General features: G+C 39.2%; 1 protein-coding gene and 1 non-coding gene across 18 annotated transcripts in view; both read right to left on the reverse strand.

The window, feature by feature from the left end:
• PUM1 (pumilio RNA binding family member 1) overlaps positions 1–16,339 on the reverse strand; it is a 125,309-nt gene that overhangs the window by 12,432 nt on the left and 96,538 nt on the right. For 11 of the 17 annotated variants that reach the window (XM_040227968.1, XM_040227962.1, XM_040227961.1 and 8 more), the window contains 4 exons: positions 9,260–9,527; positions 6,760–6,889; positions 4,783–4,917; positions 1,510–1,647 (listed from right to left, as the gene is read on the reverse strand). In XM_040227968.1, coding sequence (XP_040083902.1) covers positions 1,510–1,647; positions 4,783–4,917; positions 6,760–6,889; positions 9,260–9,527 — 671 coding nt within the window. The remainder of the gene's footprint in view (positions 1–1,509; positions 1,648–4,782; positions 4,918–6,759; positions 6,890–9,259; positions 9,528–16,339) is intronic. The other 6 variants (XM_040227963.1, XM_040227954.1, XM_040227957.1 and 3 more) reach the window with 1 other exon arrangement.
• On the reverse strand, positions 3,810–3,894 carry LOC120855202. The gene has a single exon (XR_005719172.1). It is a non-coding gene; the product is annotated as a small nucleolar RNA SNORD103/SNORD85 (small nucleolar RNA).

Raw genomic sequence — 16,339 nt, forward strand, 5'->3', positions numbered from 1 at the left:
TACATGACCAAATATTTCATCAGGTATAGGTATATACCTGAACTTCAAAAGAGTTTGATCCCTGGTTGAGGAACTAAGATTCCACATGTCACGTGGCATGGCCAAAAAAACAAAGAAAATGATCTACTATTTGTGGTCTTATTTTGCATTTTCATGATTACTAATGGGATTACTTTTTCATATTTTCTTCTGTCTATTCAGGCTTTCAGCCCATTTCTGAATTAACTTGTATTATTCTCTTTGATTTTAAGAGTTCTTTATATATGCTGGTTATCAATTCATTGGCATTTTCCATCTTAAAAATATTCCCCCTCATTTGGTGGCTTAATCCGTTTACTTTTTTGTATATTTCAAGCACACACAATAAAAGGTCTTAAACAGAGGTACTCTTTTATAAATTAACTCAGAAAATCCCAAATAATCCTCAGTTACTGTTTGGGCTTCCCTTGTGGCTCAGCTGATAAAGAATCCGCCTGCAATGTGGGAGACCTGGGTCTGATCACTGGGTTGGGAAGGGAAAGGCACTCCAGTATTCTCGCCTGGAGAATTCCATGGACTGTAGAGTCCACGGGGTCGCAAAGAGTCTGACACAACTGAACGACTTTCACTTTCAGTGTCTGTACTCTACTTAACCATTGTTGTAACTGAGCAAACCGCAAAGCCTAAACAACTCTAAAACCCCATTTTGAGACAGGCTTTAGCAGTTCACATGACTATACCTGAAAATTTACCTGATATTTCCAATCTCTCCTTCTTTTCAAAAACAACAACAACAAAAGCTGTGGTATGCAAATTATCAACTCTGCTTGGAAGCTGGTGCTAAAAGCACACTGATTCTCATGATACACAATAAACAGGAGAAATCAGAAGCTAGGTCTGGTTGGGTGCCACTTAACAGAGTTCAAACCAACCTGATCATTGCCCCATCCAACGCCCCAAAATTAAGAAGCACCTTCGTGTTTTCTTAACATTGGGGGCAGGGGAATGGAGGGAGGTGGACACGTAGGACATAAGTCAACCCCTGCATTAGAAATGCAGAGTCTTCACTGCCGGATCACCAGGGAAGTCCCATACCTTGTTAAAGATATATACAGTCACACATAACCTGTGAGACTGGTTTTGTTAATCACCTAAATTTTAAAACATGATAAAAACTTTTAACTATCAAGATAAATAGTACTTAACCAAATGAAAAAATTTACTCTTCAAATATAAGACTTAACCAAATGAAAAAACTTACTCTTCAAATATAAGACTTAACAACTCTGATGATATTATCTCATCCTGACTGATCGGACATCTGCTTTAATGATGGAGAGAAGATCCATGGACAATTAAGGGAAGAGCTAGAGGTGCACAGAGCTAGTACCTAGTAACACTGAAGAGGACTGCTATTTACTGCAGTCTAAAATACACTAAAAGGCCCTGAGAACACTCCCATAGTGTTCTCTGCTCACAATGGAAATACCCATCAACTTGTTTCCCTTGTTTCTTTACTAAGTCACTCACCTGCCCCTTAAATGCATCGATGATAAACTGCAGAGACTGGGGCTGCACACATTCGATGCACTTCTGCACCACGTGATTGCCATTCTGGTCTTTCACACACTTGAGGACGTGGCCATCCAGTTCCCGAACCATTTCATTCTAGTTGAGACAAGGAAAGAAAGCACCACCAGAATCACAGAGAGCAAAAACTTGGACAGTCAACATTCTCCTTGCCAAACACAAAAGCACAGAGCAGGGAGTCCATGACAATCAAAGAGGGACAACTCAGCTGGGGCACTCAGACAACCTTGCTAACAAAGGAGGACTGGAGTTTTTCCACGTGATAGCAAATTTTCTGTAACAATTACCAGGCTTAAGAAAAGTTCTCTAACTGGCGAAAGACCTCTTGGGAATTCCAAAAAAAATGCAGTCAACTTCAAATAGAAAGGAGCCAGTATCAAATCAACTATACTGTATTAGAGACTATCACATACAATTCACCATTTGTCACCATGACAACCCTGTAAAGTACCCATCACTAAAAATGACAGTAGTTAATCTAGCGCTGACTCTAGCTAGGCAGACCTCTAAGTGTTTAACATGATCTGACTCATGAATCTGCCTCACAATCCTCTGAGTGGCCACTATTACAGATGAGGAAATCAAGGCACAGAAAAATTAGATGATTTGTTAAAAATCATAGACCTGGACTTGCCCCAATTCAAACCCAAGTAATCTGACTCCTGTGTGTGACGATACACAGATAACACAGATCATGTCAGCAAATGACTAGTCAATTAAATATTACCCTGCACACTCTCCTCCACCCATATATATGAATATATGAACATACTGAGTCTGAGAAGGGTTAAAACTACAGACAGTGACTGAATCAGAACTCTAGCCTGAGTCTGTGACTCCAACATGATCTTTCCACTAGGCCAGACTGACTGCATAATCAGCTGGAATAGTACCCTCAGTTAATGAAAAGTGTCCAAAGTCAGGGAAAATACAGGACAAGACCAGACATTATGTGGTGTGTATGTGTGTGTGGGTGACATGGGTATCGAAAAAGAGCCATTGGGATTTTTACTGGATGCCCTCCCGAAACTCGCTGACTCAGGTCTCCTTAAGATAAATACATGCACAACAGCTGGGCCCTGGAACTTTCTGCCCAATTTCTTTGCTGTATACAATCTCTATATATTAGCTACACAGTGCTGACTCTGTATTTATGGTGTGGGAGAAGACAGCAAACCAGTTTAAGATGGTGACATTTATGAATACAATTGTCTTAAATCCTTGAGATATTAAGCATGTAAAAGCACTAAAAGATTTTCTAATTAAAGAAATTCAACACTACACTGCCAGGGACTAAACAAGCAATAGATTCAGGACAGTTTGCTGAAGCAATTAATCAAATGTCAGAAAAGAATAACTTATGGAAACATAATTATGAGAATAATAAATACAGGATGATGCCTATATAAAGATAAAACACCAGGAACAGTTCTAATAATCAAAATGAAGGGGAAGTGGCTTCCCTAAATATTTGCTTGAGCCCAAAGAGGTAAAAACTCCACCGGAGATCAATTTATTTCACCTAAAATATACTTACATCTGGAAAACACTGTTATTTGTACTGGGAAAGGTAGTTTAGACCCAGAACAGGAATCCCAGAGAAACCAGATCAGGAAAAGATACTCAGGAATATACAGGGTAGAAAGAACAATGGGGGTCGAAAGAACAATGGGAGTTGGAGTACAGGGAAGAGAAGGGAGACATAAACTACTACAATGTAGCCATTGGATCAGAAAACAAACACAAAAATATAGTAAAATTTTAAAAAAGTCAACAATGTATCATATTCGTGGGATAGGGCACAGAAGTGGAAAATACCTGGGAAATAAAAATTTCCTGCTTGATTTCAGTAAGCAGGCATTATGGTCAAGAGAGGGGAAAAGTTCCATGAAAATTAACAAGGAAAGATTCAGTCATCACATTTTCATCCTGGAACATCCCAGGGAAAATTAAAGCTGGTAACGATCTGAACATTAGGAGAAAACAAACTAGTAGCCTCACCCCTGCTTCTAATCACTTACACACATCCTCTTCTTACCGCTGTACCTCCTGTGCCGGACACTGAATGGAATGAACTCCCAACGTGCTGTGTGTCACCTACATTCCCTCCGCCCTCGCCAGCATCTTGACAGGCCCATCTGAGTCTCACAGCTTAAGCACTCTGGACTCCCCAGCCTTCCACTGCCATCGCCAACACCAGCATGGTGTTCTGTTTTGAACGGGAGGTGGTGGGTGCCTCGTCTGGCTCAGAACTTGAGTCCAGAGTAAAGATTCTCATTACCGAACTCTGTTCTCAGAGAGGGCAAGTGGCTCATCACTGCCAGACCACGGTCACCCCCTCCTTCGAGAAGGGCTGGGTGAATTCAGAGCCCAAAGGCTGAGGGTTCCAACGGGCAGAACCCGAGGCTCGAGGTACTGCCTCCCGCAGACACAGTGCGGCCTGCACACCTGCCTGGGGGCTGGCTGGGCTTCCCCAGCCCCGTGGTCTGTGTGGGGCCAGCTGGACCTCCTCCATGACAGCTGAGGCCATGAGCCTCTTCACGCGCTTTCTGTGTCAGCTCCCACTCACAGCACACAACACCTCAGATTTCTGTCCCATTTTTTCCTACCTCCTCTGTAGCCTGGACTTCTCCTCCTACGAGGTCTGCTCTCAAAGACGTGAGCACAGGCGCTCACATCACCCTTCCCCACGTGTGCTCTGTGGGCAGTGCTCAGTCTCAGCTATCTGTGTGCTGGCAACTAGCACACAGTGGGCACCAGGTCAGTGTGCCAGACCAGGTGCTGCCTTAGGCAAGAGCTCATTCAATAAACAGTGGAATGAATGAGTAAGAGGGTGCAAGTGAAGAAAAGGTAAAGAAGGTAAACTGGAAAAAGTTTTGTTTGTTGGGGTCAGTTCGGGTACAAGAAATTGACAACTTTACTTTCTTCATCTCTTGCCAAATGAAAAACCCACCTCTAAAATCACACCTACTAAAGACTTAATTCTGGTCAAAGGGACACGTGTTTGAAACCACTGGTTTTAACACAAGACACTTGATCCACTATAAATTTACAAAATTAACTGCACAATTCATGCTTGCCATGCACAGAAGGCAGCCACAAGCACCAAAGAAAAACTGAGAGAAAACTAAAGACTGACAAATTTACAAGGTTCACCACATGCACCATGAAGAAACACCAAACACCAAGAGAAAAGTTAAAGGGGAAACTTACAATTACCTGCTGGTCTGAGGGAATAAACTCAAGAGCTTTCTGGATAACACGGCAGCCATACATCTGCAATGCCAATGACAGGACGTGGCCTCGAATCCGTTCAGCCAAAGCCAGCTTCTGTTCAAGGCTGCCAAACTAGACATAATGTGTGGGTGAATACCATTACTTAGGTAGAAAGAAAGAAACCAGAGAAAGCAAAGCATTCATTATTCTGTATCAACCACTGGCATACCTCTTTTAGCCCTGTCATCTGTGATTAACTAAACTTTTTGTTTATAAACCCTTTGTTTCTTCAAGTTCTCTACTTATCAGAATCTGATTAAGAGGAACTCTTTTTAATGTTAAAAACACTTCTCAGATATCCAACTGTAGTAGTTTCTGCTAAACAAATACCAATTCCTCAAAGATGCCCTTAACTCATCAATACTATTAAATATACCTATATGCCATTAATTACAAGAGCATTTACATTTATTCTAAAAACAACAGTACAGGTGGAAGACACAGTTTATTATTAAAGCTTTAGACAACATCTGAGGGATATCTGAGGATTTCTTGCAGCAAACCTACATCACTTTAGGTGTCTGAGTCTGTAAGTTGAAATGAGAGAACTGTAGTTCTCTCATCTTTGTGAAGTTTAAGCCAAAGCACACATGCACACTCTCTTCTGAATATGCTGTTCTATACTACTCTATTTATACAAGTCAACAGGATCAGGGGGAAAGTTGATAAAATCAAGAGGTATGACTGCACAATGTTAGGTCTTCCTAGAAGAATGTTTCTCCATCCTTGGTTTTTTATTTTCATTTGAATAGCATATGAGACTGATAGAGACTTTATGATTAAGGATGCCCAACCCACTCATTTTCCATACAAGGGAACTCAAGTCCAGGAACATTCTCTAAGTCAGAGTTCTCCAGCTTGTCCCAAATTGTACTGCTATAATCAACTGCTCATTTGGCCAGCCTAGTTGTCTTAACCTCTGGAGCTGGAGAGCTCTATATTTTTACATATATGTGACAAAAATGGCAGTGAAAAGGTATCTGAAAGTCAAAATTGTAAGAGTCATATTTAGGTTGATTCGTCAATCCACAGCTAGAGAATTCAGAGTCAAAGAACTTAGATCATGATGAGAAAAGTTGGGAAGATAGCGACTGTGAGTGAGCCACTTTTTAAAAATCTTCACAAAAACCAAAAAAATAAGACGTAAGAAGATTACAGATTTCTCTTATTGAGGGACAGGTAATGTGCAGAGTTGCCGCGTTTTACCCCTGTACCAAATGTTTCATCTCAATGTTTCACTCCTTTCTGGATTTATAATAGGGTTATTGATACCACGGCTGTGTAGTATATCACAGCTACAATGGTCAGTTTAAAAAAAAAAAATCTGTGCCTTTCTGACATTTTAGTTTAGAAGAGAAAATAGACATTAATCCAACAATCTCACTGATCCTTTCCAAAGACAATGATAACAAGAGTAGACATTGTCCGCATTAACAGGAATAATAAGGAATCAAGGCTGAAGGATCACCCATGTATCAATCCTCATGACTATGGTTTATGATGAAAAACACTAGAGTTGGTGTTCAAAGATAATTCTCTAGGAAACCATTTCTTAAATTTCTTTTTCAGAACTTTATTGTGGTCCTCCTAAAATTATCTGACACAAATTTTTTTCCTCCAAACATGACACTTTCAGTGAAACTATTTTGGCAATCAGAAATATTGTGCTGGATGCTAAATGAAGAGAGTGGTTCTACAAACACGTTTCTCAAGTACACTAGCATTATCTGCTTGGCTATTTAAACGATGCACTTCTGCTAATGAACTGGAAAAACATTTAATCATTCTTCAAAAAGACCATTCACACTTCATTTTAAGGACTGGAATGAAATTGCAATTCTAAAAGCAGCTAATGAAAATCAAAATGCTGTGGAGAGTCTCTAAAGGCAAAAGACAGAAAGAACAAAGGCTTACTTCAAAGAACTTCTGAATGACGTAATTTCCAAATACATCCACCATCAGCTGGTAAGCGGCCTGCAGGATTTCATTGAAGACAAGTTGGCGTTCGGCTGGTGTGGCACGCTCAAGTTTCAGCTGAATGAATCTGAAGTACAAAGTAAAAAGAGCAATCACAGCATTTTAGGAAGACTTGGAAAATATCTAAAGACTAGCTCAATTTATGTAATTTTTCAGTTCTGAAGCAATACGTATTTGTGTGCATATGCATATACACACACACACAACTGTTACTTAAATAAATCACTTGAGCTCACTTACTTGAAGAATTACTGAAAAGGAAAAAAGTTATACTGTGAAGTATCCCCTATTTTACCCAAGCTTTTAAAGTATATTTAAGTTTCAGTACATGTCATTACAACAGGACATGTATTTCCGTGTGGGATGGAGGGAGAGATGAAAAGTGGGGCAGAAAAAGAGAGAAGAAGGTGAAGGCAAGAGGCACAACACCAGGAGAACTTGGCCAGACGTTTTCTCTTAGAAACCAGTCCCACATCAATAAACTTAAAAGCCCATGGTCCCTATTTTAGTCTTCAACACACATTCATATGAAGTACATGTGTAGTACATATTCATTAATGGTATGGAACCGTAGTCATCTATGTGCAGTATCTTTCTAAAGTAGCAGCTACTCAGTTTGCCTTTTTTAGCTCAGGAGACTGTATTTAAAAATCCATGTTTTTCTTTTAATCTGGACTTTAGGATTTAAATATGAAAAATCCTTGCCCACTAGCAAGCTGGTAGAATTTAAAGAGGAGGCAAATTCTTTGGGAGTTGTTTTAGTGGAATCATCCATCAGAGAGAAAGAAACAGGGAGAGAGAAGGCTGGATGATGTCATCAGAACTGCCCTTTCCTGAGGACCCAGGTCCCTTTCTGTGAAGTCCACTGGAACAGGGAGCAGTAACCAAAGCTAAATAATAGCATTTCTAACCTCTGTGCAGACCCTTACTTCTACAGAAAGGAACAACAAAGGAAAGTGGTGGCAACATCTTATTCCTGAGCCTAAGGATCCAAATTTGCATTTGAACAGTGTCTCTTGGAGAGAAAGATTCTTAACAGTGATTAAAGTAGCAAGTATTGTACACAAGTCTTTGTGTTAGTATTTCTGTTTTTCTTGAACTGTAGACATTCTGTGAGGTTCTCATGAACAAAGGAACAGCAGGCTAATCTTTCAGAAAGGTAAAAAGGTTTGTTTCAGCATGTGATCCAGATTATTGTGGTTCAGTCACTCAGTCGTGTCCAACTCTTTGAGACCCTATGGACTGCAGCAGACCAGCCTTCCCTGTCCTTCATCATCTCCAGAGCTTGCTCAAACTCATGTCCATCAAGTCAGTGATGCCATCCAACCACCTTCTCTGTTGTCCCCATTCTCTCCTACCTTTAATCTTTCCCAGCATCAGTGTCTTTTCTAAAAACTGTTTTCATATCAGGTGGCCAATGTATTGGAACTTCAGTTTCAGCATCAGTCTTTTAAATGAATATTCAGGATTGATTTCCTTTAGGATTGACAGGTTTAATCTCCTTGTAGTCCAAGGGAAGGACTCTCAAGGGTCTTCTCAAACACCATAGTTCAAAACCATCAATTCTTTGGCACTCAACTTTCTTTATGGTCCAACTCTCACAGACATGACTAATGGACAAGACTACTGGAAAAATCATAGCTGTGACTACAGGGTCCTTTGTTAGGAAAGGAATGTCTCTGCTTTTTAATATGCTATCTAGGTTTGTCATAGTTTTTCTTCCAAAGAGCAAGTGTCTTTTAATTTCATGGCTGCAGCTGCTATCTGCAATGACTTTGGAGCCCAAAAAAATAAAGCCTGTCACTGTTTCCAATGTTGCCTCATCTATTTGCCATGAAGTGATGGGACTGGATGCCATGATCTTCATTTTTTGAATGCTGAGTTCTAAACCAGCTTTTTCATTCTCTTCTTTCACTTTCATCAAGAGGCTCTTCAGTTCCTCTTTGCTTTCTGCCATAACGGTGGTGTCATCCACATATCTGAGGTTGCTGACATTTCTCCCAGAAATCCTGATTCCAGCTTGTGCTTCATCCAGCCTGGCATCTCGTGTGATGTACTCTGCATCTAAGTTAAATAAGCAGGGTGACAATATACAGCCTTGATGTGCTCCTTTCCCAATTTTGAACCAGTCTGTTGTTCCATGTCCGGTTCTAACTGTTGCTTCTTGACCTGCATACAGGCTTCAAAGAAGACAGGTAAGGTGATCTGGAATTCCCATCTGTTTAAGAACTTTCCACAGATTACTAAATGGCTATCGTCAATCACTTTGTATTTGATGGCTCTTACAGCCTCTAAAATAAATAACAGGAAGTATACCAAAAGGAAAATTTTCTTTCATTAATTTTATAGCAATTTCCTTAGTGTACACCTTATCTGAGGCATGGAATTTAAGGCATTAGGATTTCAGTTACCTTAAGTGCCAAAGCCAAGTCCTCACCTGGAACCATGCTGGTCTTGGGAAAACTCCATTATGTGCCCAGCAATCTCCCGCAATTGTAAATTGGGATATCGGTTATTTCGAAAATCTTCCAAAAGCCTGCTCCTGCCAGAGGGCATGACATCAGACATTCCATATCGCAAACGGGAGGAGGAAAAAAGGGTGCTGCTGGGGCTGAAGAGGCTGGAGGCACTGCTTGCGCTGCGGTACTTGGCTTCAGCGCCTGGAGCAGCAGAGATGTATCTTCCACTGCCATTTGTGAGTCCTCCTGTTGGTTACAGAACAGGAGAACTCAAGACTCATTCTTAAGGAACTTTGTTCAAGAGAAGAAAAAGCATTCCATACATGAAATCTTGTATCACCTCTGATTTCTTTTCAGATCTGTTGCTTTTGTGTTAAGACTCAATTCTATTAGTGCCATGATTTTTATAAGGCCAACTCACCAAGTTGGAAGAAAGCTTTTGCACAAAAATTGAGGAGAGTGCTATTAAACACTGATAGGAGACTGCTAGCAACAATGGAGCAAGGGTTAGTGAGTCCCTTCGTAATAAGTGAAATGAGGAGGAACATTCCTGCTGTGTGAACCAGGATCAGAAAAGACAAACTGCACAGAGACGAGAGTGGTTTTCCACTCTCGTCTCTGTGGAGATTCCTGCCATCAATGAATAATCCTCACTCCCATCTGAAACCCTTTCTTAAAAAAAGAAAAATGGGGTACCCAGGTTAGTCTGTTTTATATAGTGGGTCCCCCCAAAAAAGTTTTGAAGGCATGATTTTGCCAGTAAATAAAAGTATGAAAATCACTAAGGCAATGCAGGCCAACAATTAGACATAAGGGATAGAAAAAAAAAAAAAGGATATATACTTTGAAATGGAAGGCTTTCAAGTTCTTCATCAGGAATGGACAGCATCTAACTCCTACTGGAACAGAGCCTGAAGTAATTGCAGTAGCAACACCTTTCAGGCCACTAATACTGCCATCTTGACTGCTGACAAAGAAATAATCACTGTGAATCCCCCGACAGAAAAAATAGAGGAAAAACTGAAAACCTATCAAAAGGTAAAACAGAATTTTAAAAATTATGAGTATCTATTTTCTTTGTTTTTTTACGATACTGGTGTTTTTTTTTTAACTTTAGATTGTACTATAAAAAGGATGTGAAGCCTTTTTTTTTTGGTTCTTCCCCTATTCCTACATTGCAAAGTAGGTAAGAAACACCATTTAAACCACAAAGGGAGCAGATGAATAACAATCCAGAAACCATGAGAGAAGTCACCCAACATGAACTGCCTGTTAACTACAGAGTTTTTATGACAGTCTGATCTGGAGTTCAGTGGTAGCTACAAAAGAACACTCAGCTTGGACTTCTCCACAGAATTCTATGGTCCAGTTTCAAAGGTGTGGGTCTCAATGAAAACTGTGGAACCAAAAGGAAATGGCTCACATTTTTAAGTAATTAAATAAAAACTACTTACTGAGCATTTGTCCTATGTCAGCCTCTATGCTAGCAATATTTCATATCCACTTTCTATCAAATTCTTACTGGCATTACAGAAAAGGGAGTTTTAAAAATCCCGTATAAGTAACATAAAATTAAGGCCGAAAATTACGAAATGCCTCTCCAAAGATACAAAACTCAAATTCACCATGACCAGAATTTATCACAGAATTCTTAACTCCAGAGTTACAGCTTTGCAGCCAACCACACTACTCCTTTTCAGATAGTTATACAGTTTTCGTTTTCTAAAGGACATTGTTATTCTGGTCAAAATTTCACAATATTTCTTAATCCAAAAGGAAAACATTTCTTTCAGCAAAAGAAGACAGGAGGCTTCTAAGAAAAAAGAACAGTAGCCATATGGCTGCTTTTTATTCCATTTCAAAAAATAATACTTCTTTCCTCCAGTCTGAGAAAGGAGACAAACAGGCAAAGAGGAAGTAATCAGACAGGTCAGCAGTACTGAAGACTGTGATAATACCAAGTAAGGTGGTGAAGAAGGAGGCGTGGCATGAATACACAAGGTTTTGAAACAACTCAAAGGTATTTTACAAATCTGGTCACTAACAAAGGTACTTAGTGAAAAGTAACAAATCAACAAAAAAACAACCAAACTCCTAAAAGGCCTGAGAAACATCCAAATTAACATGGAAGGAAGCCAGATCCTTGGTTTCAAGGCTGAATTGCGGGAACCAACCCTGAGCACTGCCCTATTTCTCTACTTCAGTTACACAAGCCAACAAATGCACTTATTGTTTAATCCATTATCAGCTGGATTTTCTGTTACTGTGGCTAAGAGCATACTGACTAATCCATAACATAAAGGGTTGGGAGTGAATAATGGGCAGATTTACACATCTGCCCTGAAGTTTTGATTTTTGGCTCTGGTATCCTTGGATGCCAGAAAGGATATACAAGCACACACACATATATACACACAGCTGTTACTATTGAGAAGGGAAGTATACAAATCTGAAAAAAAGTTTCTCTAGGTACTATATTATAAATGGCAAACCAACAGTTAATAGGAATATTCTGCTCAGGCCAAATAATTTTCTTTAAACATTAAGCCAATGGTTAAAATTTCTGCTTAAAAAATGTGGTTTCCTGTTGTTTTTGAAAAGGTATCCGGCAAAGAGCAGACCATCATTACTTGTTGACTGCAGTTTCTTTATAGATACCTAAAGGCGTTTTCTAGTTCACTATGGTTTACACACCTACATGCACTTATGCCCAAACTTTCATCCCTTGGAGGTGGCCTCTGAGAGTGTTTAACACCTGTTTTAAAAAAGAACATTTCATACAGGCCCTCTAAGGGAGCCTCCTAACGATTCCACAAAGTTTTCAGTAATATTTTGATGGTGGTGGATTTCATAGAGCTGTGTCCTATGACACTTCCGCAGAGATCAACAGCTTAAATGTTTTGTGTATATGTTGTGTATATGTAGGTTTCCTGCTTCACATGTAAGGAATGTGGAAGTCACCACTTCACCCTAACAACAAGCAAAAAACTAAACAGTCTGAAAAATCAAAAATTCTTCTTGGATCCATAAAAGAGATGAAAATAGAGAAAACCACTGCTGCCAAGATCAGAGAGACAGACATACAGGTCATCACGGCTAACCTGACCACAGACTCAAACAGACACACTGCCCAAACCAGTAACAGACTAGGAAATCCTGAACTGTAACCAACAAACTATCAAGTGCTGAAATACGCAACTCTAGCCTACCCAAACTATCCTGTCTGAACAAAAGGAGAAGGAAAAATACTAAGAAACATTTGTGAAGTTGATGGTCCAGAAATACAGGCTCACTAACACAGTGAGACCTAATCATAAGTCTACAGAACACTCTCCCTTCCCTCACACTTCACCATCACATTACTAAAAACCTACTTATGGCATTTCCTTTCACTTGATATATCAGGCATGGCTATCAAGGCATAGCAAAAGGCAAAAAAAAAAAAAATCTGAAGAGTAAGGGCACACATCAGAAACATAAATGACAGGGATACCGAAATTTTCAGAATGGGAATTTAAAACAAATACAATTAATATGCTAAGGGCCCTAAAATATACAGCATGCAGGAAGAGATGGGCAATGTAAGCAGAGAGATGGAAATCCTGAGAAAGAACCAAAAAGAAATGCTAGAGATAAAAAGTATTGTAACCGAAATGAAGAACATCTTTGATGGGTTTATTACCAAACTGACTACAGATGAAGAAAGAATCTCTAAGCTAGAGGATCTATCAATAGAATCCTCAAAAATCAAAATGAACAGAATATCCAAGGATTGTGGGTAAACTACAAAAACTGGAACATACACATAGTGAGGATATCAGAAGGAGAAGAAAGAGAGAAAGGAACAGAGGGAATATCTGAATCAATAATGACTAAGGATTATCTAAATCAATGTAAGACACCAAACTGCAGATCCAGGAAGCACAGGGAACAACAAGCAGGAAAAGCAAGCAAAAAATTATACCTCCCAACTATCATTTTCAAGTGACATAAAATCAAAGAAAAAATACTGAAAGAAGCCACAAGAAAAACGTCTCACTTACAGAGAAGCAAAGGTAAGAATTACATCTGACTTCTCCTCAAAAAGCATGCAAGCAAGAAGACAGAAGAGCTTAAGTTTTGAAGGAAAGAAACCCACCAACCTAGAATTCCGTATCCTGCAAAATTATCCTTCACAAGTGAAGGAGAAATAAAGACTTTCTCAGCAAACAAAAATTGATGGAATTTGTTGCCAACAGATGTGCCTTGCAAAAAATGTCAAAAGCATTCTTCAGAAAGAAGTATAAATAACACAGGCCACAAACTGATCCATATAAAGAAAGGAAGAACCTCAAAAAAAGAATAAGTAAAAGAGAAAAATTTCTCTTATTCTTAACTGATCTGACAGACAATAGTTTGCTCCAATAATAGCAACAATGTATTCAATTATGCATGCTTATGGCTACATCATATACATACATATACACACACATCTGCTTTTTATACAGCTGAAATGAATGACAGTAATTACACAAGGGATAGCAGATAAAGGTTAAGATTATTCTGTGATTATAAAGTCCTTTTATGGCCTTATTTGAAAGTGGACCTTAGTTAACTGTAAATGTATAATGATCCTAGTCAAACCACTGAAAAAGTTGTAAAAAAAAAAAAAGGAAGTAGTCTAATTGACAGGCTAAGAAAGGAAATAAAATGGAATCATAAAAAATGCTCAATTAAAACCACAAGAGGCAGGGACTTCCTGGTGGTCCAGTGGCTAAGATTCCACACTCCCAATGCAGGGTGCTTGGGTTCGACCCCTAGTCAGGGAACTAGATCCCACATGCCCCAACTAAAGATTCCATGCAGCCAAATAAATAATTTCTTTTTAAAATCCACAAATGGCAGAAAAAGAATGAAAGACAAACATAGAAACAAAAAATAGAAAACAACAAATATAGTAAACATTAATCCAACTGTATCAATAATCACTTTGTCAATGGTCTAAATGTACCAAATAGAGAGACTGTCAGAGTGGGTCAAAAGATGTAATTCAACATATGCTGTCTACAAGAAACTAACTTTAAAAATACACACATACAGATTAAAAGTACCATGCTAAATTAAGAAGTGCTTCAGTTACTTTATCCAAAGGGTTTTCTAGTATTCCAGCCATCTAGGATCCCATCCTCTTGCTACATGGAATGTTTTCATTCATCTGGTTTTGTTTTCTGTACTCAGAGATTTAGTAGATGACTAAGGGGCAAAACCCTGCTTTCTTTGCCTTTTACAGAAAACTTCCCAAGGCGCTCAACATCTGGTTCTGAATTTAACACAGGCAGAGGCAGTGCTGCTCACAAAAATGTTTATAAAGTAGTTCTCCTCAAACCACTCCTTAATACCATAACCAAGCAACCCTTCATGAAAGTTAGCCTAAGAATAATTGTCTTTAGTGCATAATGCTGAATCCAAACTATGTTAACTTTCACTCGGTTAGTTTTACAGATGACAAGTCACTTCAGAGAACTAGGTAATCAATCACAAAATGCTACATTTCCATTTAGAACAGGAGGCATACACACGACTAGTAAACAATCTGAGATTACTACAGGTTCAGTTCAGTTAAGTTCAGTCGCTCGGCCGTGTCCAACTCTTTGCGATCCCAGGAATCACAACACACCAGGCCTCCCTGTCCATCACCAACTCCCAGAGTTCACCCAAACTCATGTCCATCAAGTCAGTGATGCCATCCAGCCATCTCATCCTCTGTCGTCCCCTTCTCCTCCTGCCCCCATTCTCTCCCAGCATCAGGGTCTTTTCCAATGAGTCAACTCTTCTCATGAGGTGGCCAAAGTATTGGAGTTTCAGCTTCAGCATTATTCCCTCCAAAGAACAACCAGGACTGATCTCCTTTAGGATAGACTGGTTGGATCTCCTTGCAGTCCAAGGGACTCTCAAGAGTCTTCTCCAACACCATTACTACAGGTTACTGAACAATAAATTGGAAACATCAACTGCAATTCAGGCAGGGACAGGGAAAATTATTTTGTTTGATCTTTGTTTTTCTTAAAGGATTAGTAATTCTACCATGATAATAAAACTAAATGCTTACAAGCAATGGACAATCCAAAATAAAACTAGAATTCTATTCACAATAGCATTAAAAAAATATACTAGATCTAGTTTTCATGTAAAGACCTGCACACTAAAAATTTCAAAACTTTGCTGGGGAAAAACAGTGCACGCAAAAAGATGAACAATCACCTACCTCATGCAATACACAAAATTAACTCAAAACAGACCAAAGACTTTAACAGCTAAAAAAACAAAAATTTTAGAACAAAACATACGAGAACCTCTTTAAGACCCTGAGTTAGGCAAAGATTTCTATACCATAAAGCATGATAAACTGGACCTCATCAAAATTAAAACTATTTTAAAAAAATTTAAAGTTACTGCACTTCAAAAACAACCATTTAAAAAGAAAAAGACAAGCAAAAGATCAGAAACTATGTATATGTAAAACACATATACATAAAGTCTGATAAAGGACTTGATTCCAGAATACAGGGCTTCTCAGATGGTGCCGTGGTAAAGAGTCTGCCTGCCAATGCAGGAGACCTAAGAGATGCGTGTTCAATCCCTGGGTTGGAGAGATCCCCTGAAGCAGGGCAAGGCAACCCACTCCAGTATTCTTGCCTGGAAAATCCCATGGACAGAAGACCTGGTGGGTCCACAGTGTCACAAAGAGTTGGACACGACTGAAGCAACTTAATAGCACACATCCAGAATATACAAAGAACCCTTACAATTCCACGGAATAAGACAAACAATGCACATCCAAAACTGGGCCCAAAAAATGAGTGGACACGTCACCAAAGATCCACGAATGGTAACAAGCACATAAAAAGATGCTATGCATCACTGTCATGAGGGAAATGCAAATTAAAACCACAATGACATAACTATTTCATGCCCACTAGAATGGCGATGTTATATAAGAAAAATAAGAACAAATGTTGGCAAGGATGTAGAGAAATTGGAATCCTCATACACTGCTGGTGGGAACGTAAATGATGAAA

Source organism: Oryx dammah, unplaced genomic scaffold (assembly GCF_014754425.2).
Source record: "Oryx dammah isolate SB20612 unplaced genomic scaffold, SCBI_Odam_1.1 HiC_scaffold_27, whole genome shotgun sequence".
NCBI lineage: Eukaryota > Metazoa > Chordata > Mammalia > Artiodactyla > Bovidae > Oryx > Oryx dammah.